The sequence below is a fragment of the Dasypus novemcinctus genome, chromosome 2 (assembly GCF_030445035.2).
Source record: "Dasypus novemcinctus isolate mDasNov1 chromosome 2, mDasNov1.1.hap2, whole genome shotgun sequence".
Taxonomy (NCBI): Eukaryota; Metazoa; Chordata; class Mammalia; order Cingulata; family Dasypodidae; genus Dasypus; species Dasypus novemcinctus.
In genome coordinates, this window is record NC_080674.1 from 60086113 (window position 1) to 60110635 (window position 24523).

The 24523-nt window shown below is 37.8% G+C and overlaps 1 protein-coding gene across 6 annotated transcripts in view; it reads right to left on the reverse strand.

The window, feature by feature from the left end:
- PDE4D (phosphodiesterase 4D) overlaps positions 1 to 24523 on the reverse strand; it is a 1544760-nt gene that overhangs the window by 567981 nt on the left and 952256 nt on the right. Inside the window, exons 1-2 of one of the 6 annotated variants that reach the window (XM_004458838.3) lie at positions 13577 to 13781; positions 12460 to 13162 (exon numbers count right to left, since the gene is read on the reverse strand). The exons of 4 other annotated variants lie outside the window; for them this stretch is intronic. In XM_004458838.3, coding sequence (XP_004458895.2) covers positions 12460 to 12506 — 47 coding nt within the window. In that variant the 5' untranslated portion in view covers positions 12507 to 13162; positions 13577 to 13781. Of the gene's footprint in view, positions 1 to 12459; positions 13841 to 24523 lie in introns of those variants that run through there. One more of the 6 variants, XM_071208190.1, reaches the window with a different exon arrangement.

Consider the following 24523-nt stretch of genomic DNA (forward strand, 5'->3'; position numbering starts at 1 on the left):
AATATGGTCATGGATTTTCAGGAAAATTAAAAGAGATGATGTCTATGAAAGGCTTAGACTCTACCTGGCATTAATACCCTCTCAAAATGTGAAAGTTATTCTTATCATCTTTATTATTTTTATAGCATGTTATTTTTCCTCACTCAAAACATGGTACAATAACATTATTTGAACAATGTAAAGGATATTTAATTGAATCGTTCCCTAGCCATGCAATTTTTGTTATTTATCTTTTTCTATGCAAATTCTCATTCATTAAGGAAAACTTTAGAGTACCCCTCAAGTGCAACACAGTGCTAGGTGCTAAGGATATAAAGTTGAACCAAGTTGTCAAGGTGGCTACTCTGTAGAGCAGCTAATAGAATAGAATATGATTTGTTACTATGCAATTTCAGAGGTCAGCTGGATCACAGAAGGTCCCTTGATATCAAAAGACTTGCAGGAAAGGCTTGGTAGAATGTGGTCAGTCTTTAAAATGGTGACATTCTGATCAGCCTTACTTTTGGCCTCTTTCAAAAACAAAATATTTCATTGATAATTATCTGGAAAATAGAATTTTTCAACAAATACTGTCTTCCTTTAGGACTCAAATGCCAAAGGTTTAAAATGTTAGTATCTTATTTTATGAACTTGTTGATTTAACTTTCTTCTTCTCTAGAACATCAAAGATCTCTCCATTATTGAGCCAAATACTTGTTTTATATTTACTTAGAAAACATATACACATACACATACAACATACCTATCATCACATACACATATATATATATCCACAAAGCAACCCAATGACAGAATTTCTGATACTATTTCTTTAGACTAGACATGATGAGAAGCAAAGGCCTGAGATGGAAATCTTTAAAAGGTGTTGAGAAGCTGTGAAGGACACATAAATATCATGTGAGTTATGTTTTCCCAGTTACTGTGAATGTTGGCATTAAAAGCCATAAGGTTGCCATCTTACCTGTGAAAAAGGCTGATATTTAAAGTTAGGCTTTGGAGAGAAGGGCTTAAGCAAAATACCCAAGGCTGAGAGGCTAAGGGTTTTCTATAGGAGGGGACAAATACTTCAGAAAAAACTCAGGGTTTACTCCTGGGATTCGTTTATCAATGCATTATTTCCCAGCATTCCATTAAACTGAATGACATTAATGTCTAAACAAGACTGAAATAGGACAAATTAACAATGCAAGATGTAGAATCACAGATTTTTAAAATAGCGTAATAGTAATCATTTATTTCAACCTCCCTATCTTCAGATTTGGAGGGAAAACAACAACAAAAACAACAACAGAAACTCAAAGGAGCAGTTCCCTTATAAGACACTAGGACTGCTTAGTACCTTTTTTAGAGTTTTGGAGCCACAGCAGAAACCTCACAAAGAGGGCCCTGTATGAAGCAATGGTGAGCACTGAGAGCCAAGAATATTAAAGTGGGAGCTCTCCTGACCTCTGAGAAAGTGCTGATGATTAGAAGAGATGAAAGAAATTCATATCTGCTAAGCTCATGGCATGTAGGAGTTATTATGGCCTATAAAATTACAAGGCTACTCAATAATTTTCCTTAATTTATATCTTATATTTATCAGAGTCCCCTGTGAAATATCACACAATAAAAGAGAACTTAAATTTACAAATATTTAAACTCCCCCAGTTTTGGTTAAAGTCATATTATATTTTATTGTCAGTGTTTCCCAGAGACTGGTCAAATTTTCCAGTAAATTTCAGAGTGTTTTGAAGAAATCTTTTTAAAAGCAGGTTACATATATATATGGATTTGTGACATTCTAACATAAACCACAGAATGGTTCCTATCAAAAAGTGAGCAAAGCTGAATCATATTGCCTTCTCTTTCCACTGTGATTTTTATTCCTTTGAAGATAAAATTCAAAGCAAATATCTTAGACCTTCTGTTTGTCACCCCAGAGTTATTTCCAGGCAGCTTAGGAAATCGCACATTTCCAAAATCAGGTCATGAAACTGGAACTGAAATCTATTTAATATGTTCATAGAACAGTGCCAACCACTAGCAAGTGGAAAACAACAACAATAAAATCAACACTACACTCTATGGAAACTCAAAAAACAGAATCAATATGTGAAATGTTAATTGCAAAATGCCCCTTAATTTTACAGTTAAGCATTGTAACATTTCTGTCACATTTCCGCCCCTTTCCCTGCCATACTATTTTGTATAAAACATTTTTTAAAAAACAGAGCAAAACTTCCTTTACTGACTCCATATAGTCATCTAGCATCACTGACTTTTCCCAAATTGTCTGACACTTTTTTATGCTTCTTTCTTCAGCAGCCTCTCCAATTCCCCACTGTCACTATCCTATAACCTTGCTAAGTTCTTTTACTCTCCCTTCAGACATGGCTTTGAATTCTATTTCCCAGAGAAAACTCAGCTTTTCACTACATTTCCCTAATCTCTACATTATCTACATTCATTCTCCTCTTCTTCCCCTCATCTCTCAGAGGAAACAATGAATGTTCTTCACTAATTTCTAACTCCTGTATCCTTATGTTTCCTTCAGGACATATTCTTCTCACCCTTAAAAATTCCTGTGACAGTTTGAGATTATTTTTGTGAATCCCCAAAAGAGAAAGATTATGTTTATAAACTCATCTATTTCTCTGGGTGTGATACCCTTTGGCTGCATTAGATTCAGCCCCTGATTAAATTACCTGTTAAGATTAGGGCTTTGATTTGACCACTTCAGTAAGGTGTGACTTGGGTTGAGTACCCGTCCCTTGGTGGACCAACATAAATGGACACTCACTCAAGAAGAGAGAGAGCACTGTCATTTTTTACCCTGGGGTCCCAGGAAGAAATGGGCCATTTGCCTGACAGCTTACAGCTGACCTTGGGAAGAGAGCCGAGATGACATAGGAAGTCCTGAGAGACCAGCCCTATGCCAGGAGAGAGAGAGGAGAGGAAGCCCGGAGGGAAAGGAGAGACCAGGCAGAGATCAGCAACCATCATGCTTCAACATGTAGCAACCTCAGGTTAGACTCTTTAGGGGCTTGTAACTGTAAGCTTTTACCCCAAATAAATACCCTTTATAAAAGCCAGCAGATATCTGGTAATTTGTATCAGCACCCCAATTAACGTGCTTCTTCCTTTACACTCTCCTAACATTTTGTATACACCTGTATACACATTCTTTCTACTGGGCTGTAATCATTTGCTTCCATTCTCCTCACTAGTCTAGTAGTCTCCAAGGTAGGTATGTACCATATTCATCTAAGCTTCCCTTATGCTTAAATGAGTCAGAATGTTCCTCATGTTCCAATCCAATTCCCAAAGAATGACATTTTTCAACTGAGATATTTGACTATTTTATGACTAGAATTTGGCCATTTGGTATTTAGCTCTGATTCTGATAATTCTTCACCCAGGAACAAAATAAAATTTAAAGTCCTATAATGAGTTCAATCGTAATGAGGGTCACAAAACCCAAAACTTGAATAATCCTTTATTGTTGGCAAAGCACTCTCAAAAACATTTAATTTGACTGTCACAACCACCCTTCATAGTAGGAGATGAAGCCCATATCAAAGCAGGGTCAAGGCCTCTGCACTCCCTGGTGAAGTGTGGACATTGCACAACTACCATGTAGCAATGATAAGGAGAGCCGAATCCACCTATGCTCAGTTCCCCAGGAGTGTGCCCAGACCAGGGAAAAGAGTGCCTGAAATTTTCTTTGTCCAAAGCCTCTTTCCACTCACCTAACACTAGAGTCTGCATTTCTAATTCATTTTCTGAACATGTCTGCCCAGAGAAGGATCTTTCACTAATTCACAGGAAGGTACTTTATTAGCCAAAGGTAGCCCTTTCCTGTAAGAGTTCCCCTTAAATTCCTGGTCAAGTTTCTCCCTCTGAGAAAACACAAAAAGAGCTGTTAATACGGTTTTAGGTATAGGTCATAGTCCTGATAGTAACAGGGCAGGTTTCTTAGACAAAGGCGACTCACATTCATTAGGCACCTAAGTACTTATCCAATGTATTAAATGCCAGGAAGGATCTGCATATTTTCTCTGGTCTCACAGCTAATCTACTTTCCAGAAGGTTCATGGAAAGACTGCCACGGCATTTGCCACAAGAACTGTATGGTGGATTGAAAAGACATTGAGCTTTGAAGCCAGAACAGACTTGGTTTTGAGTGGGCTAGCTTCTCCAAGAAAGAGACCCGTGATCTTGAACTATTCACCTAACCTCCAGGTATATTACTTTCCTAAATAAAACAAGGTTTGAATAAGACACTCAGAAAGTTTCCACTGAATGACAAAGCATATGTGAAAGCATGTGGCATGTACAGGAATTCAAACAGTGTTGATCTCTTCAATGAAATAAACAATAATTATATTTCTAACATATATTTGAAGAAATTCACTCAAGAAGTTTGACATCGTTAACATTCTATTAATTTATTATTATTACCAAAGAGCTATGAGATTTTCTTGAATAGTCTGCTCTTTAAAACAAAGGGGGAAGTATTTGCTGCAATCATTTTCAACAGGTGGTAAAGAGCTCAGAGACCTTTCACAAAGTCATACGGAGTATTAACACCACAATTAAAGTTAGAAACCTGGAGTTTTTTTTTAATTTGGTCAGTTGGTTGTTTTCTTTGTCCAGCCAGTAATCTTATTATACAGAATCTTGAGCATCGATCCTTGAAAAAATATATATATCCCAAAATTTCATAGAAATTTTATAGATTCTAGTTGAAATATATTGTCTTGGGCTACTTAGAGTAATCTTTGTTTTTACAGGCCATGATACCAGGCTGGTACTTCTTTAAGGATTGGAAATACCACCCAATAGTCCACTAAGTGATAAGCAGTTTTAGCAGTCAACTTATATAGCAGTCAACATCCCACTTCGGGGATATTTCTGAGCTATTGCAAGAAAGGCATAGATGATGCTTTTGCTAGAGAGAGGAGGAAAGAGCATCCATGCTTGCAGAGTATAATTTAAGAGAAAAGGTAAAGATGAGGTCTGGTTGTTTTACTTGTTTTTTGGTTTGTTTGTTTGTTTTTTGGTAAAGGTGCGGCGGCTTGCTCGGTAGGTAGAGGTGGGGTCTGGCTGCGGACGAGGGGTCGGTCCAGCTCTGGACGAGGGGTCGGTCCCGCTTGGGACGAGGGGTCGGTCCCGCTTGGGACGAGGGGTCGGTCCGGCAGCAGACGAGGGATCGGTCTCACAAGGGGTTGCGCGGTTCGGCTGACAGGGTCGCCCGGCGAAGCCGGCGACGAAGGGGTCGCCCGGAGAAGCAGGCGACGAAGGGGTCGCCCGGAGAAACAGGCGACGAACTGGGGACAAGGGAGGCCAGGCCCTTGTCGGGGGCTCTCAGGACTGGAGGGCGCACGGCAGAAGAACTACCGCGGAGACAAGGTAAACACGCAAGTCCACTTTACTGAGGGAGAGGCAACAGTTTTATAGGGGCTGGGGAAGGCTGATTGGTCAAAGCCACGCCCTGTTCTGATTGGTTGCCGGCGAAAGGTCAGTGGGCGGTACTGGATGGGGGAGGGGTGGTGGTTAGGGATTGGCTGTCGCTGTTGCTGGGGGAAGGGGCAGGGTTTAGGGATTGGTGGCTGCTGTTGCTGGGGTGGAGGGCAGACTTGAGTTTTCCGCCCACGCCTGGCTATTGCTGCTGTCGGGGGAAGGGAAAAGGGCGGGCTGGATTTTTCCGCCCACACCTGGCTGCCGCTGCTGTCGGGGGAGGGGAAAAGGGCAGACTGGAATTTTCTGCCCTGCGCCTGCGCAGGGAGAAGGAAGAAGAAGGGTGCCGCCCCACAAGCCATCGGGTGGCGCCATCTGGGAGGAGGGGTGGCCGCAGAAGCATGGCTGCCGAGAAGGGGAGACCCGAGGGCACTCTGCGCCCATGCCGAGCTTCCTTCAGGGGTGGCGGTGAGTCCGACCAGCCACCCTATTATGGGGGCAGCGGCTTGGTCTGCCGGGGCCGCTCCCCCGCCGGGCCACACTTCAGCCCGAGGAGTGACCACATAAAGGATCTTTTAACCTGTGGCAAGTGGAAAGAAGTTGTGACGTTCTGTTGGTGTCTTCTTCCACTTCAGAAATATGAACTATTTTTCTTTTTCCTTTTCTTGTCTGTATTTTTCTGAATCCAGATATGTCATTAGTATTAGTGGAAGTACCTCAGTAATAGTTAAAAGGGGTCCAGGGAGGAAGGGGAGGAAAGTGAAGCACTGGATAGAAGCAAAAAAGTCCCCAAATCCTTAGCTAAGCATTTTCAAAAGAAGGACAATATTATCTTCCTTTTGAAGGGATTGTCTAAGACCTCCCTGGCTTGAGTCACCCACTTAGTTCACTGAGTATTAACTTGTCAGTAGTTTAAAGTACATAAACTATGAGAAGCAGACTTGGCCCAATGCATAGGGCGCCCACACACCACATGGGAGGTCCGTGGTTCAAACCCCGGGCCTCCTTGACCCATGTGGAGCTGGCCCATGCGCAGTGCTGATGCGCACAAGGAGTGCTGTGCCACGCAGGAGTGTCCCCCACATAGGCGAGCGCCACGCGCAAGAAGTGCACCCCAAAAGGAGAGCTGCCCAGCGCGAAAGAAAGTGCAGCCTGCCCAAGGATGGCGCTGCACACACGGAGAGCTGACACAACAAGATGACACAACAAAAAGAAACACATTCCCAATGCCACTGATAAGGATAAAAGCGGTCACAGAAGAACACACAGCAAATGGACAAAGAAAGCAGACAACTGGGGGAGGGGGGGCGGGAAGGGGAAGGGGAGAGTAATAAATAAAAAATAAATCTTTTAAATAAATAAATAAAGTACATAAACTATTTCATTACAGTGGAAAGATTGCTCAGAGTAAAAATTACACTTCATTTCCGTAAGCTGTAGGCACACTGATATTACTGATGACAACATTCTTCCTCTACCATATGATTCTTAATAAAATTTTTAAAAAGTAAAAACTGAAAAATATGAATTTTTATTTTCATTTTAAAATTATAAGGTATTACTAGCAAAATTAAGGAGACTAAAGACAGATGTTATAAAAGACAGTCAAGAGCTGTAAAATAAAAAGCCAAGAGGAATGTTTATGTTTAAATAGGATCAATATCTCATCTAAAGGGAAATCTTTGCTGTTTTTTATCTAAACCTGAACTTCTACTTTATACAACAGTTGACTTTACTATTGAGCCCCAGGGATTTATTAATAAGATGAGTTTGTATAATTATCAGTTATATCTAAGCTTTATTGGCTATAAGTATTAACGAATAAATTGTATTTGGCTCTAGTAGGAATACAGAATCAACCTGAGAGCCTAACATTTGTATTTTAGAATTTCTAGATCATTTTGTCACCAAGAGAAAGAGATGGCATTGAAGCAAGGTCAGCAATGACATGAAATTTCATTAAGAAACAAGCAGACTCTAGAAGAATTTAAGATTGACTACAATGAGTAAAATTCCAGTCTTTTGTTTTGAGACTGAAAACATTCTATTCTCAGTGCATGTATGGTCATACATGGTCATCAAACTCAACATTTGTCCCACCCCACATTCTAATAAGGCTTGTGAGATTATTATATTGGCCTAAACATAGAGGAGGACTCTGGAAAAATGTGGGATGCAGATGTGGCTCATGCAAATGAGCTCCTGCCTACCATATGGAGGGTCCAGGGTTCAAGTCACAGGGCCTCCTGGTAAAAGCAAGCTGGCCACGCAGCACAGAGAGCTGGTGCAACAAGGTGACGCAACAAAAAGAGACACAGAGGAGATATAGTGAGAGACACAACAAAACCAGGGAGCTAAGATGGCTCAAGCAGTTGAGAGCCTCTCTCCCATGTCAGAAGGTCCCAGGATTGGTTCCTGGTACCTCCTGAAGAGAAGATAAGCAGACAGAGAAGAACATGAAGTGAATGGACACAGGCAGCAGACAGCAAGTGCAAGCCAGGGGGTGGGGGTGGGGTGTAAATAAATAAATAAATAAACTCAATTCTGAGTTGAGTTTCAGTAGCTTCAATATGTGAAGAGAAGAAAAACTGAAAAGATGAGGTGCTAAGGCACTAGATCAGAATTTTCCTTTCATTAAGTCCATCTTGCCTTTTTTGGAATCTTTGTGTCAGTTTTATTGTTTAAAATATATAAATATACATAGATAAATATAATATTATTAATATATTTGTTTATACATTACTTCATTCTTCAAAGGATTTGGATCAAACAAAATAAGGTAGTATGAGGTGAACCCTTAGTCTATAGAGGGAAAAATTAAACTGTAACTTGCTAGATTAAACCTGATTAGGAACTGATTCCCAGAAAGGGAAAGTCCAACGAAAGAATATGATGGCACAGAAGAAAGAAAAATAGGCCTCAATGTTGAGTAATGGTGCCAAACTCGCTCCATTTTGCCTGTTGACAGAAAGTAACTCTTAGCATCATGAACAAGAACTGATTAATAAAAGCATTTCAAGGTCTGGGCTGTAAGAAATTAAATTCTAAGCACCAAACAAATAAAATAGTCCTTCCCTATCCACAATCACCAGTCCCAATCTTCCTCAGGTTTCCTCAGAGAAAGGCCGATGATAGCACTCTACAACCGCATCCCTCATCCCCCACCCCCAGGCGGGTCACTGCCTCCTATTATCCACTGTCCTTCCCCTGAATTATTTGTGTCCACCATAAAAAGAATGCATTCGATTTTAGGAATTCAAATAAAATGCCCTCCTGAATTACAAGAGTTTTAACAAGTATACAATTAGAATGCATTTAACATGGCTTCCAATGTGTCTGGTATGAAGTGATAGCATTTTTATAAATCAGATTGTACAAAGTTATTTTATATCTATTAAATAAGGCAAAAAGATGCAAACATAAATTAGTCACACTATATCATTCTTGTCAAACTCTTACATGTGATTCTACACAATGCTTATAAAAAGTCCTTTTAACTGCTACAAAGTGGAATTTAAATTCCTAGAAAGCTGACTTATATTCCTCTTATAAACTATTCACAAAGGCCTGCTCATGAATTCCCAGGCTTCCACTATGTTCTCACAACTAGCCAGAATAAAAAATAAGAAGAGTTATATGGTACTCATTTACCCAGTCAGGCAAACTCTTATCTTTGTTTTGCTTGGCAGTAAAAAGGATAAAAAGAAGGCTGTACAATAAAACCCTAGAGCAAAATTTCTAATGTAGCTTTAAACAAGAAAGGCACATTTTTCAAACCACTCTTACAGCACTCAAGGGGTAGTGTTCTATTAAGACAAGTAATAAGACCATTTATTAACTTTAACTTGTAGCCAATACACAATGAATTTGTAATACTATTGCTCAATTACCAACACACCAACACTAGTGCAGGAGGATGAGCGTCCAAGCTGGAATTCCATGCATAGGCTTCAATCTGAACCGTTATCTCAGGAATACTTTTAAAGCCCATATTAGACCTTCTGTGTCTCAATTTTCTCTCCTTCTTGCCCCTCAAAAAGCAGAACTATTGCAGGGTGGTAGGAATGTGAAGAAGCGTAAGAAAATACAATTAATGTAACCTATGGACTATGGTTAACAGCAGTACTGTAATATTCTTGCATCAATGCCAAAGATGTGCTGTGTTAATAATAGGGGGGTGTGGAAAAAATATGCCAAATGGACCATAATTAATGGTAATAGTCTGATGCTATTATCTCATAATCTGTAACAAATGTTCCACAATGGTGCGCATGATTGTTTTGTAAGTTCACAACTTCTCTAATAAAAGTATATTAAAAAAAAAAAAGCAGAAGATAAACTAGGCTAGAGCATGCACTCTATGTCTCGTGTATCAAAAGAATTTAAAGCCTTCACAGAGATGAACTAGGGTTCATGAAACCAAAGCACACATGTCCTTTAAAATCTTTATTATTGGGAAGTGGGTGTGACTTAAGTGTTCGGGTGCCTCCCTCCCAAATGGGAGGTCCCGGGTTCAGTTCCCACTACCTCCTAAAAAGATGAGCAGAAACAGAGAGCACACAATGAATAGACACAGAGAACAGACAGCGAGCATACACAATGAGGGGAGGGGAGAAATAAATAAAAAATAAATCTTAAAAAAAAATGTTTATTAATCCCTGGCATTAATCTGTGGCCAACTTCTGATCTGTGCCTTCATGAAGAAAAAGACCTGTATGTGACAATGATGAAAGAAGGAGTCTCTGCAATGAAAAGGAGAGCAACTTGGCAAACCCTTTCTTTTTAGCACTATAATTCATGACCATGGAATGTGATCCAAAAGAGACTCTTACAGCAGGACGAAGGGAAGGAAGGTTTTTGAGGTCAACAAACACGTCAAATCTCTTCCTGCAGTATTGAAAGGTGGGGTTATAAATAAAAGAAAAACAACAACTGGAGAAGTTGAGAACCAAGCACAACACTAATTGGGTCACCTGGAAAACTATTACCACTTTGTTCCTCTGAGTTCAATATCTTATTAACAAATCCTTCTAAGGGGCCCACATGAGGAAAAATATATAAAGCACTCACACTCCACATTAGCTCAGGTTGGTGACAATGGCACAAACACTGGCATGCCATGCAGAGAAATGTAGGAAGGGTTACCTAGGCTCAGGCACAAGAGAAGCCCACCAGGATTCTCAACCTCTCTATACACTTTCAAACGCGCTAATTACAGATCTAGAGGTGCATGAATAAGCAAATTTGCATTCTTTCAAAAACTGTGGAGTTGAATAGCTCATTTCTTTCCAGTTAAAAATAGAGGTGAGCGTAATGCAATGAAATCAAATGTGGTTATAATGTTAGACATTCAAAGAGTGCACACATCCTACTGCAAAATAAACAAATGGACTCCAACAACAGGAGTTAGGTAGAATAAAACACTGCTGCCTTCCAGCAAGGTATACCTTATAGAAATGAGAATGGCAATTTTTTTTCAGAAAAAAATCTTAAGAGGTACAAAATTAACCTTAAAGAAAGGCACAAGGTATAGGGTTGGCAAACACCTACTAAATACCAGGGACTTTTCCCAAGATCTTTGAATCTTAGGGTTTAAGACTGTTTACATGAATTTATAGGCGAAAACCTTCTGTCATACTCTGAGAACCACTGAACGACAAAGACCTTATTGCTGATGCCTGACTCTCACATCAGGACCAGCAAGGCGATGGCACCAGAGCTCCCCTGGAATGAACTCTGGTGATGCACTTGGAAGTGGTTAACTGAGGGTTGGTAGGCACGTCACCCAGAGTCCCTTGGAAGCACTGGGGACGTTGGCTCTGGGCGGCAGAGAAGGCAGATACGCCACAGTGTCAATTCTGGAGGTATCTGGTATTGATAGAAAATGAGCACCTGCCCAGGGTGAGAGAGGATGTCACCCAACCTTCTCTGCAACTGGTCTTCAGCTAAAAAGCAGAAACCTCTGTAACAAACCAGCAGGTGATTTTGGAGGTGCCTTAAGGCATCAAGGAGAGTTCCCTTGAGATATTGTCATGAAAGCAGCTAGAAAAAACCCTCAGAAACTTGTATTTTGATATCTATTACTTATTCTGAGTCCATCCAAAAAAATTACCTAGGAAATGTACTTTCAACACCAGACATATTACAGTGCCCTGAATAAAACACTTTAATGGACACAAAACCTAAAAACATGTATCCTTATTATGTATTCACAAAGTTTCTATTAGCAGAGATTGATTCCAGTCAACCCTAAAGGAGTAGTAGAAAGAAGCAATTTTGAAATGATGTGCTTTGCCCTTATAATATACTCAGCAATTAGTTCTTATACACAGCCACAAACTCCAGTAAGGAATGGTACATTATGTCACATATCCAGGGACCTTAATTGCATTGAACCTTAATACCTGGCCAAATAGCAATGCTCCAAGCAATTTCTATTGACATTCTGAGCACTTCATAATTCATGTGTTAAAATTCTATTAAATTGGTTCATTCTGATAGAAATAATTCTTAAATATTCCTTAAATGTGAGACACCAGCACAGCTTCATACTACTTTAAAATTGAGTCAATAGTCTAAGTTTTCCTTTAACCTTCTGGAAATTCAAAAAGACTTTTAACACCAGGCAAATTGATATTAGATGTCAGAAATACATGTATGTTCTTCCCCAGGGAATTTTCCAATAAAAGAGAGTGAAATAGCAACAAATTCCAAATCCTTTTCCTCTGACTTACTGGTTAAATATTTGCCTATTTCAAAGGTTTTTTTGTTATTGTTGTTTGTTTTTAAATGTTAGCAATTGTAAATATCCTCCTGCTTTGGGATGCTTTACATTAACAAGTACTTTTCTATTGCATAACCATTGCTCTCTCAGACAACATTTCGCTTTTTACATCTTCTACTTTTCATTCTCACTTGATACCAATATTTTTGCTCAAGACAAGTCTGCATCTGGTAACTGTCACGGAATTTTATAAATCTGAGTTTTACAAACTGAAGGGGGTATTGATTACTCACCATATCCAGGAATGCCTTCTAAAGGGGAAATTATTCACGTGCATCATGTTCACAGATCTTCTGTCATTAATATTTTCCTTGTCTCATATGTAACATGTAGTGATTTTCATAGATGAATTCCAATTCTCTTGTTTGAGCAGCTATCATGGGCAATTATTGCAACAAGTATTGAATTTCAAAAATATCTCCCCCCCCGAAAAAAAAAACATAAACAAAAAACCCAGCAACAACACAAGCCCTTCCAGGATTTGAAAAGAGAAACCTCACAGAGTAGTGCAGGTATGGGTCCATCCATTTAGGTTCCACTAGTTAGTCAACACACCAAATAACCAGTTCAAGAGCTAATCCTAAATGGTGGCAAATACTGTCCTGGAAAAATCCAACTGACTTGAGTGTGAATTAATGCATCCTCCCAGGAAGGACTCTGGAATGTGGGAAAAGAGGAGTCAAAAGACAGTTTCTTGTTATCCTGGTTAAAGAAGTGTTGGAAGGGAAACAGAAAACTTCTGGTTGCTTTGCCATGCTGTCCTTTAGAAATGAATATTGCTTTTTCTTCTTTCTTAGGCACATATTCATGTGTGGTCACTTTAACGCAGTGCTGTCTTCTGAGACGTGTCGGACAAAGACCCTGGCCAGAGGGGCTAGAGACCACGTATGAGCAAAGCCAACTTCTTTCCCAAATCTCAGAATTGTTGGTTTTCAACTGCAAAAGCAGAAAGGCAATGAGAAATTTCCGCTTTGCAGGACAGAATTACCATTAGCTACCATCATGACTTCAGAAGGTGCTGTCACAATGAAATTCATTTCTGCTGCCTAACCCCATAATGAAGCTGTCTGCTCTCTTTAAGTAAATGACTAAGCTATTGATCCTTTCACTGCAGAATCCCCTTTAATTTGTGATCAAAACCATGTGTGGGCTTTTCATATTCTGCCTTGGAAAGAAATGAATTTCACAGCTGCAAGTCAGACGTTGTCTAAGAATTTCTTCCCCCGTTGCCTTTTCTCTTTTTTCTCCCTCTCTCTTTTTCACACCAAATAATTCAGTTCCCCAATGGGTGTCATTTACTTTGATGCTCTGACAGCTTCTGAAAGATTCTCATACCCAAGCTATACAGACCTTGCATGCTTTTAGAACACAATGGCAACAGGCTCCTGCTGGAGTCCCCCAGCGCTGAATTTCCAGGAGAACCTTTGTAAGCGTCGCAGCAGCCTCGTCTGCCCTGGGCTGCGCCTTCCCAGCTCTGAGCAGCTCAGGACACTTGCAGGCTCCGTGGTACTGTACATTAACTCTGCAGCAGCCCGGCTCGGCTGCGGAGACTGCTGCCTGACAAGGGATGTGCTGGCGTCAAGGGGGCCCTCTAGGTGGGTTCCCAGACACTGCAGAGTCGGCGCACTCCTTTGCGAGCCTCCAAGGAGGAGCGAGCAAAAGGGGTTAAAAGGCAAAGCTCGCTCTGAAAGAGCAGATTTCTTTCAGTAAGTGATTACCAAGCAAGAAAAGCTACACAGTAGGGAACCTGTAAATAATCTCACAGGGAAATGGCACCTTGGACAAATAGATACTATTATGGAGGGAGGGTTTCTCTCTCGTTACTCAGAGAAAGGAACAAAAGTCCAGAGAGAATTTGCAAATTACAGGGTTTGCTCAATCCGAGTTCTTTTTTTTTTTCCCCCTATATATATACACGGGGTGGGGGAGCCCTTACTTACTTGATGCTCTGTGATCATTTAGCTACAGATGACCATACGGTCATTTTTGGACAGGAAATACTGTGGAAGCTTGTTCTGCGGAAGTCAGTTACAGTTCAATTGCGATTGCGCATGCCATAAAGCTGCTTGTTTGATCGGGGGTGTGTACATTTGAGGAGGGCTGAGATAAAACATTGCAACGCAGGCAATTAATATTTTGCGTTTCCTCAAGACTACCCACCCCCTTGTTGTAAAAATCCTGTTCCAAAAGCCCGTGAAAGTACCCCACCACTGTTGATGCCATTTTGGAACAAAAATAAATTAGTAAACTCGTCTAATAGTAGGCTGGCACTTAAATGGTTTTTGTCTGAAATCAGTAGGATAATGGACTTTACAATAGCAGTGTACTTAATATTAATGCATTACTTTTAACTTGGGTATTTAAAAAGCCTGTTACACAATTGCTTAATATTAAAAGGAATACTGGCAGCATGATATATCATGCTATTATCTTTAGTTAGGACTTCCCAGAGAAGCCCTGTCATTGAAGAAAACATTACTCAAGAGTTGGGGAGGGGTGGACATTTCCCACAAATTCAAAACCAAATATCAAGAAACCTATTTATTTTTTTAAATTTCTGTGATTTAGGGAATTTTCATTTTCATCAAATGATGACCCTAATGGAACCACTCCTGAGAGGAGGAAGAACTGGGTGATTCCTTTCAAAGCAGTTATAGTATGGTTCATAAAGATGCTATAGCAACATAAAATAAACTTCAGAATACTTGTAAGAGTTTCCTGTAGTCTAGGCAAGCTCCTTATGACTTCTTTTATCTAAAGGCAATACACCCCTTCCTAAGGTCATTTGTGATCTGACCCAGAAAACTTCAGTCTGAATGGCTTTTTAACAATTCAGTGTTTTGAATCAAGCTTCTCAAGGCAAATCAAAATCAGATATTTAAGTGATAATAATAATTGCTAGAACTACGTATAAAGTCCTGTGATCTATTCTACATTATTATCTTATTTAATTCTCACAACACTGTTAGGTAAGGATTATTATTATCATCTCTATTTTACGATGAGGAAATTGTACTCAGATGTTAAATAAGTTTCCTGATGTCAAACATCTAGTAAGCATCAGGATTTGAACCATGGTCCAGAGGCTGCATGTAGAGTCCCTGTATTCTAGTGCTTCTATAATAATAATGAGCCACCTTGCATTACTATTAGGTGTTCTAAAAATTTTTATTATGTATATATCATTTTTGCTTCACAGAATCATGCTGAAGAGAGTAAGGCATTTATCAAATCAATGTTTGAAATGAATTTTCAAAACAATAATGATTATTCCTCATCATATAACATACTAGTAGTAAATCTGGAAGAAAATTCAGATTAATTCTGTCCATTGTTCTTTAGGGATGATGATGGACATTAATCTAAGTATTTCAAACCAACACTTAGTCCTTAAACTATAGACGTGAGTAGACGTCTATGGAAAGTACCAAGTAGAAAGATAGATAATAATGCAGAAATTTATTTTCCCTTGTAATAAAGGATATTTATTTGAATTTTTCTTTCCTTTCAATACATTCTATTCCATTCTTCATATGCCACAATTTTATGGCATATGAAGCAAAAATATCTCTGAATCTCAATTAAAACATAGTTCAATGTTCAGAACTTTTTAGCTATAACTCCATTTGTGGTCAATAATATAAGCAAAGCACTTTGTAAATTTAAAAGAAAACACCCAAATGATTTAATGATCAGATTACTAAAGCAAATTTAAAAGTAAAATGTTTTCAAGCTTTGAGGAGATTTCAACTAACTATTTTTAAAGTAAATTATGCTTTTTTTAATTTTCATTTTTATACATTCAACTATCTAGAATAATGTATAACAAATTAGAGTCAAAGGAAACACAACTAAGAAGGTATGATAAACAATAGAAAAGCCAATATTTTGCTTGAAAGATAACAAAGAAAAAACATAATTTATTTCACAGCTCAGGGAACAAAGAATATACATAAATAAACAATCCTAAATTGAGTATTCTTACAGAGTCACGAAATCAAATATAAAACAATAGGCTCACTTAGAGAATAGCAATAGTTTATTTCCATCATTTTTTCATGTCTATCAGAAATAGGGCCTGAAGAGTTATGACCACAAAGACTTAATACTTCATAAATGTCTGGCCTTCAAGAAACATTTGGACAGAACTAATAGGTTTGTAATTTAAAAACAAGTTCTCAAGGATGTATAATGGGGCATAAATATGTTTTTTTCCTCCCACTAAAGAAAATCATTCATTCTCAGAACTGCAGAAAAATACCAGGAGTATCCATGAAAGATGTTCCTGCCAGTTCCATCATTTCAATCAATAACGTACTGCTAATTATCAGCAGGACACCGCGCAGGGTTGCACAACCTTTGTGAAGTCCCTGCAACCCTAGTATAGCCTCGGCTACACCAAGACAAAGGCTTTAATTGTTTTCCCATAGCAAGTACAAGAGTCATCAGTCTTTCAGGGATGGACTCACATTAAACATACAAGACTGATGTAAAAAACAACAACAACAACAACCAAAACACAGTATAGAATATCAATGTATTGATAAAATGAGAAATAAAACCTCAGAGCAAACCAGAATACTCTAATAAGCATTTTCATCCAAAGATGGTTGAAGGCACGCAGAATCAGGGCAAGAGTATCAGTGTCTTGCGTCTTAAAGCCCCAGTAACTAAAGTTGCGTTCAGCCATGGTTGGGGTCACAAGGGTGAGGGTTTTCAAACTAAGTTCCTGGGAAAGCAGTGGTTTAGCAAAGCTGCCTCAGGCCAAGGGAGGGCAAAGGAGAGGCCAGGTACACTTTACTGTTTCAACCAGAACCCCTCTGCTTTTACCTGTTTTATTTCTAAGTTTGGTTGGAAAAGTGAGTTGGGATTTAAAAAATGTTTACAAAAACAGAACACTAGGGTACAGAATTCACTTATTCTTTGAATAAGATTCTAGACTTTAAATTCTCCAATCCCCTTCAATGAACATGCTTCCTTCAAAATGGGCGTAATAGATACGATTAGATATACCTTTATGCTGATATAAATACAACATAAAGAAAGCCACACCCTCATCTCTGAACTTTGTGTTCCCTATACAGTTGAGTCACTTGTCACTTATCAGTTCTGAAGGATGTGATGACTTACGTCACTAAGACAAGTTTCACTTTCAAAATATAACTTTAATTCAAGTTGTTAAGGTATATCTGACTGTCACCACTGCTTTCTCTATAAGCAATAGTTTATATCCATGATACCCTTTTAAATAATTTAGATGCAATACAATTAAAACTCCTCTAGATTTAGACATGAAATGACAAGGTCCTAAAATATGATATTTTATTAATCATATGAACAGTTAGAATCTGTTCAGCTATGTTTGGAAAGTGTTCATTCTTTGAAGAGACTGGATAATGTTTGTCTTTTGTTTTCAAGGGTAAATATTTTGCCTCTCTATTCTACATTTTGAGTATATTTCAATGAATTAATATATTCAAATACCTCTACATATTTTTTTTAAGGAGGTACAAGGGATTAAACCCAGGACCTCATATTACATGAGAAACAGTCACTCAACCACTGAGGTACATCTGCTCCCCAAAGAGAGTTGGATTTTTCATTTGTTTGTTTGTCTTTAGGAGGTACCGGAAATCGAGCCTGGGACCTTGTACATGGGAAATAGACGCTCAACCACTTGAGCTACATCCACTTCTCTCTACATATTTTACAAAAACACATTGTCCATATTAGTAGTATTAATATGTTATATCTAAGGAAAAAGAAGCTATAGTCACTTGGATAGCTTGCCCAACACCAGAAAAGCTATATATTTTTCAAATTTTCTAATAAAAGGATTGTTTTACATGTGCTTTAATATATGATTGAGTGTATATATGTTTATTCACTGTGCTGGTTCTTTTTATTGTATATATCATCAATTAATAAAGAGATGAAAGTGGCATTCCCACATGTAAAATGAAATTCAAGATGACTCACTTCCCTTTCCCCCATCAAGGCAGGGAAAAGAACTTTTGAGACCAACTCCTCCATCCCACCGTGACAGAACACCAATCCCTCTGTAAAGGAAGCATGTCTTCCTCTATGTATTTTAAATCCAAAACTGTTATTGGCACTCAGTAAATGTTAACTAACAGCCATGTTGATCATGATGACTTCTCACTTCTGACAAGTTCTAGCAAAGTCTGAAGGCATTGTTGTTCAGTACATTTAAAACTGAAATAAGAAGAAACCTCTGCACAGTCATGGTTTCAAATGCTAAGAGCCAGGAAATCACGTCATGTTTTAGCAAGTTATCGTACATTCAATTTCTGTTTATGCTTATAACCAAGAATACCAAAGCCAAAGTCAAAAAGATATAAATTAAACGCTTAATTCGATCGCCTAAAACCAACGGAGACTTTGTTGGAAATTTTCAGTTTATCTAATATAAAAAATCATTTTGGATCATATAGCCTAAGCTTAAGTCTTCTAGTGGCCAATTTGTCTAAAGACAAACAAGCATATTTACAAAAAACATTCTCACACCATCAAATATAATATATTTTACAACTGGAATATTTAGAATGCTTATTAAATTCCATTTTTAATATTTGTAGTAGAAGAATTAGTAAACCTAACACTAGAACATAAAGAAAGCACATAATATTTGTTATTCAAAAATTGAAATGTGGAAAAAATCCACAGAAAGTTTGATGAGAAAAATGTAGGTTTTGTATTATGTTATGGAGTCTCCATATACGGGCCCTTAATTTCAGGTCCTGCCTTCTACTTTTTATGTAATTTTGGTTAAATCACTAAATCTCTTTGAGACTCAATCTCCTTCTCGTGTTTAGAGATAATAGCAAATCTGTGACTTATAATTTTAACTCACTGAGGCAATTTATAGAAAAAACACTTTAAATGTGAAAAATCTCTTTAAATGTTGTTCACAAAATACTTTTACAATTTGTATAATAAAAAGGTAATAAAAATATAGATTCTTTACTTGGTCTGTAATTTATTTGAAATGATATTAACATAAAGAGAGAAAAACAAATGAAGTTATATTGAAGTCCCTTCTAAAACAGAAGTATATTTCATATTTGTTTCAGAAATTCAAAGGAGTAAAAAAATTCTCATGTAGTAAGAACGACTAGCTTCCAAATTTCTCACGTTTATAAAATTTTCTGGAATTCCTAAGAATGATTAAAAAGAACTACGTTAGAAAAATAACTAAAATAATGCTAATTTTTTAAAAAAACTGCAGAATAATAAATATTTTGAGTATGAATTCATCAATGTAAATGTTTGTGTTTGTGTGTGTGCTCATGTGTCAATAGATATTTATGCTGATTTAAAGAGTAGAACCAGAGAGTAGAGAGTAGAACACCTATTACCTGTAGAATAAGGAAGTGGCAGCATGCAGCATTAAAAAGGGATTTTCACATTTTACTTTACATATTTTTGGACGGCCTAATCTTTAAAATGAGAGCATATTCATATGTTAATATTATTTTTATAATTGAAACAGAAGCTAAGAGAAAATATACTTAGTATTCATCAAAGAAAAATAGTCATTTTTAGTTAATCTTTACTTACTGAAAATATTAAACCCAAATTTCTAATATTAGCCAAATAGAATCTCTGATAGACTTGAAAATTTTAACCTTAAAGCTAGAGAGTCAAATTCAAAGTATATATTCAAGACTGTCAACACTCCACTAATATTATAAGGTAAATCAATACCTAGTCAAAAATGAATATCTGATTTATTCTTTTCCATGTCCTCAAGAACACAGTAGCTAGAACCAGAAGTTGTATTCCTTAGAGTTAGAACTGTCCACATTAAAGCTATGTCTACTTACAAAATGAAAATTCTGATCAAACATTCTGACAATAGTACATGTTTATTCCACCCCAGGTCAAATATGTGGCTATCTGAAAATACCTATATTTTGGTCTGATCCTCCCCACCCCCACTTCAATCCAGAAAGCAATTGATGAACATATATATTACACGACCATACTCAGAATGGTTAGGCCAGGAATGATGCTATTTTAAGAAGCAAGAAGGGAGCTGTTGTAGGAAGCCATGGGTGGACTGGAACTGATTAGATGCATCAAAACAACTTTCCCCTCATTGACAACTTAATATGCTTGATGACAGTTCTTTTGTCACTCATTCTCCCCATTAAAAAATAGCATAAGTATCAATCTTTCCCATCTGAAACATGTCCAGTTTTTATTCAATTCAAAATGTAGATATCAAAATATCTATTATAGAAATGTCAATAGATTCCATCTCCTTTAGTTCATCGCTGCTTAAAATGAAAGTAAGTTTCCATCATTTTCTCAAGAATGTTTATTTTGACACTCGTTTCACAATCTCTTTATATCATTGACGTTTCCCATGCATCTTCTTCTTTAATACATGCAACACCATTTCAAGGTTAATTTTTAAAATGAAGTTTATGATTTCATTTCAAAAACCATGTATGGTAGGTTGAATTATATACCCGACAAACACATTCTGAATTTTAATCCACATCCCTGTGGGTGTGACCCGCTGTAAATAGAACCTCTTAAGATGTTATTTTTAGCTAAGGTGTGGCTGACTGAATGAGGATGGGTCTCAATTTGGATTACTGGAGCACTTTTAAAGAGAGGCCAGAAGTCACAGGAGAGAGAAAGAAGAGGAAATTGCTCTGCGACCTGAAATAGCCAGGATTGCCAGTAGCCAGCACCACAATGCTACAGATTTCCCGAGAAAGTAAACCTTACCAATGTCTTGAGTTTGGACTTCTAGCCTCAAAACAATGAGCCAATAAATTCCTGTTGTTTAAGCCAACCAGTTATGTGGTATTTGTCTGGCAAACTAGGACACCACGCAAGTTCATCATGTAAAATAAAGGATAAAACAGAAAAAACCAAACTAGGATACCACGCAAGTTCATCATGTAAAATAAAGGATAAAACAGAAAAAACACACAAGAAACAAGCCACTGATAATCCTACTCCCAACAGAGGAGACAATATATTTCCACTCGTTTTTTCTACCCCTCCTAGGAATAATGGGTTTACCAAAGATTTCTTTATTATTGTAAGAGTATTTAATTGGACTGCATTCAGTGAAAAGCACTGCCTGAAAAAGAACTTTATTATTTTCCAGATGGCACAGGAAAAGAAATTAATCACACCTTCCCACTCACATAGGTTTATTTGGGTCAACAGTTCAATCAGATATGGTTTACAGTACAAAGAAATTTCCTTAACTCTTGTGATGGATTTTTATTTTGGGATAGTTTCAAGAGGCTATTCCTTTAGGCTTTTCTATTTCGAACTCTTTAATTTTGATCCATCTTTGAGTCTGTTGGTATGTTTCTTTTTTTTTTTTTTAAGGTATTTATATATCTACTACAATAGATATATATTCTGGGCCCAGGTAAATCTAAGAACTTTTTTTTACTACTTTGGGATGAAATAGGATAGATGGTCTGCTATTTATATTTTCAATTCAGTTTATTGGTTCTCTGATATTCTGACAGTAAAATCACTGTCTGTTGTGGTTTTTAGTGTTTTTTATTTTACTGTCATTTTGGAGGGTTTGTTTTCACAGAGATTTTAATAGGAGACTGGAATGAGCTGAATTAAAGGCTGCATCAAAAGCTGCAAGTCAGATGCCATTTAAAATTCAAAGTCCCACCACTTCCAATACATGCACACACACACACCATTCCTAGTCAACAGAATTAAGTAAAAGCAAGTATGACCATGATAACTTACAAAGATAAATCTGCATATACACATACTTAAGTGTTGGTATTTCAACATTTTGCATTTACTCTATGGAGATGTTGCTATTATATATTTTTAAGTCATCTTTTAAATAGCTAGGTAAAGATTATGACTAGAAAGCAAACTCCATAGGGGCTTTTTGTGTGTGAGTGTGTCTATTTGTCCCTGCTGTATTCCCAGTGCCTAGAAAACTTCCTGGTGCATAGTGCTACACATTTGTTGAGTCAATCATTACCATAAATAAATCAGTCACTGTACCACACATGATTATTTATATATACCTATAGCTACCTCCTTCTAAAGAACTTGTCTTTCCTTCCCCCTACCCTTTATAAAAGCTGATTGGAATAGTAATGAAAGCTGCCATTCAGTTCATTCACTAGGGAAAAAATATTCCCTCCTTGGAATGTGAATTAAATTAAAGATTCTAATCAGTCAGAGGCGGGCTTGAACCAAAATGTCATATGGACTCAGGGGCTGAAGTCAGGTCAAGTGCAAACTGCTGACTAAGAGGAATGTGACAATTACAGAAAGAAGTGGACATAGGTCAAAAACATAGACAAAACTGACGTAGATGATTGCCTGGCCCAAAAGAGAGCAGTTGCTTCAATTCCTGAATTTTCCAAATCCAAGAAAGCCCCGCTACATGGTGTTTCTGTGAATTTCTATATCTTTACAGCAACTATATAACTTTTTTTTTTTTACAGAACCTAGTTTGAGTCAGTTCTTTGTCATTGTAATCAAACTCTTAATCAGCATAGTCACTATGTAAGAAACTTGCTTTCACTATTCAAAAATTCTTTCCTTTGGTACCAAAACAAAGTACTTTAAATTAATGTTATACCATGATATTGTATGGCTGTATGGCCACGGTGAATTAACTTGACATTGAATTGATGGTTATTTGATCAAGTTGCTTAAATTAAGCAACTTGTTAATTTGGAATTAACAATTCATGAATCTACATCCACATCCAGATGTTTTGGAGCGAGCACTCTTTCACTGTGACTGACATCTATTACATTCCCAGTCAAAATATTAGCTTCTTATTTTTCTCAAAGCCCTCTCAACTGCTCTCTTCACAAATATTAATTTGCTTCACATAAGAGGATACAGGCGAGAGAGAGATTCAGGAAGGAGGAAAACAGTGTGATTTTAATGAACTTTATGGAGTAGGAGAATTTCTTATTCTAGGGAGAAAAAAGGACATTCATATATTTTTAAATAATCATTTAAAAGTTTAAAATGTTAAAATGTATTAAGCCAGAGCCCAATATTTTAGACTAGTTAATAGTTTCAAAGTCATTATAGTATATAATTAAGTAAAACATTCTTTACATTTGAGTCCAAAAATAAATTCAAGGCTAGGTATTAAATCCTACTTGCCCACTATACGCAGAGACCCTAGCCTTCACCCAGCATTTCACCCTTTCTGCCTTCTGTGTTTAATATCCTGCCTTGAGGGTGATTCCACAACACTGAGCACTTGAAAATGTCAATAGTTTTGCTCTTTCTCTATTATTGGCACATTCCACCCCTAAAAACATCACTGCAGACTGTCCCAATCACTTAATAGAGACACAAAGGCAAAATAGCAACAATGCATGTCTAAAACTGATGCAATAGAAAATTATTAATATGGATTCTAATTGCCCAGCTATGCATCTTATACTTTTCTCTATGGAAAGCACATTATGAGTGAGGAAGAATTCAATGTGGAATATAACACGATTTCATCTGTTGTTCTTTTATTCCAAGATCAGCAAAAACATCTGAAGACACAAAGGCATTTTAATTTTTTTCTCCCCAAAATAATGAAAAATGGCAAAGGTGATCACCTAGGAGACTTACATTTAGAATTTTTGCTTCTCTTTTCTCCCTTACCCTTTCTTTTAGAATGGTGACAAAACCAGTATGATTTAGGACTATCACCTGTTCACGGTACCCCTACCCAAAGAGGAGAGGCCCTCAGGGAGTCAGGGCTGCAACACCTGTAGGATCCTTCTCCCTTGGGAGTCGAAACAGCCAACCTCCTTGCCCCCACCCCCACCTCCCACATACGCACAGTGGCAGCCTCATCGCAAATGGCCTGTATCCCTGAGGAAGTGAGACATAATGAGTGAGTAATTATTGGAAAGAGGAGAAAAAGGAGAGTTTATGTTTTCATTAACTTCATCCCTGGTTTCTGTGTAAATTGGTGTGGGTCCCATTTTTTTTTTTTTAAAGATTTATTTATTTATTTCTCTCCCCTTCCCCCACCCCAGTTGTCTGTTCTCTGTGTTTATTTGCTGCGTGTTCTTCTTTGTCCGCTTCTGTTGTTGTCAGCAGCACGGGAATCTGTGTTTCTTTTTGCTGCGTCATCTTGCTGTGTCAGCTCTCCATGTGTGCGCGCCATTCCTGGGCAGGCTGCACTTTCTTTCCCGCTGGGCGGCTCTCCTTATGGGGCATACTCCTTGTGCGTGGGGCTCCCCTACGCGGGGGACACTCCTGCGTGGCACGGCACTCCTTGCGCGCAGTTGC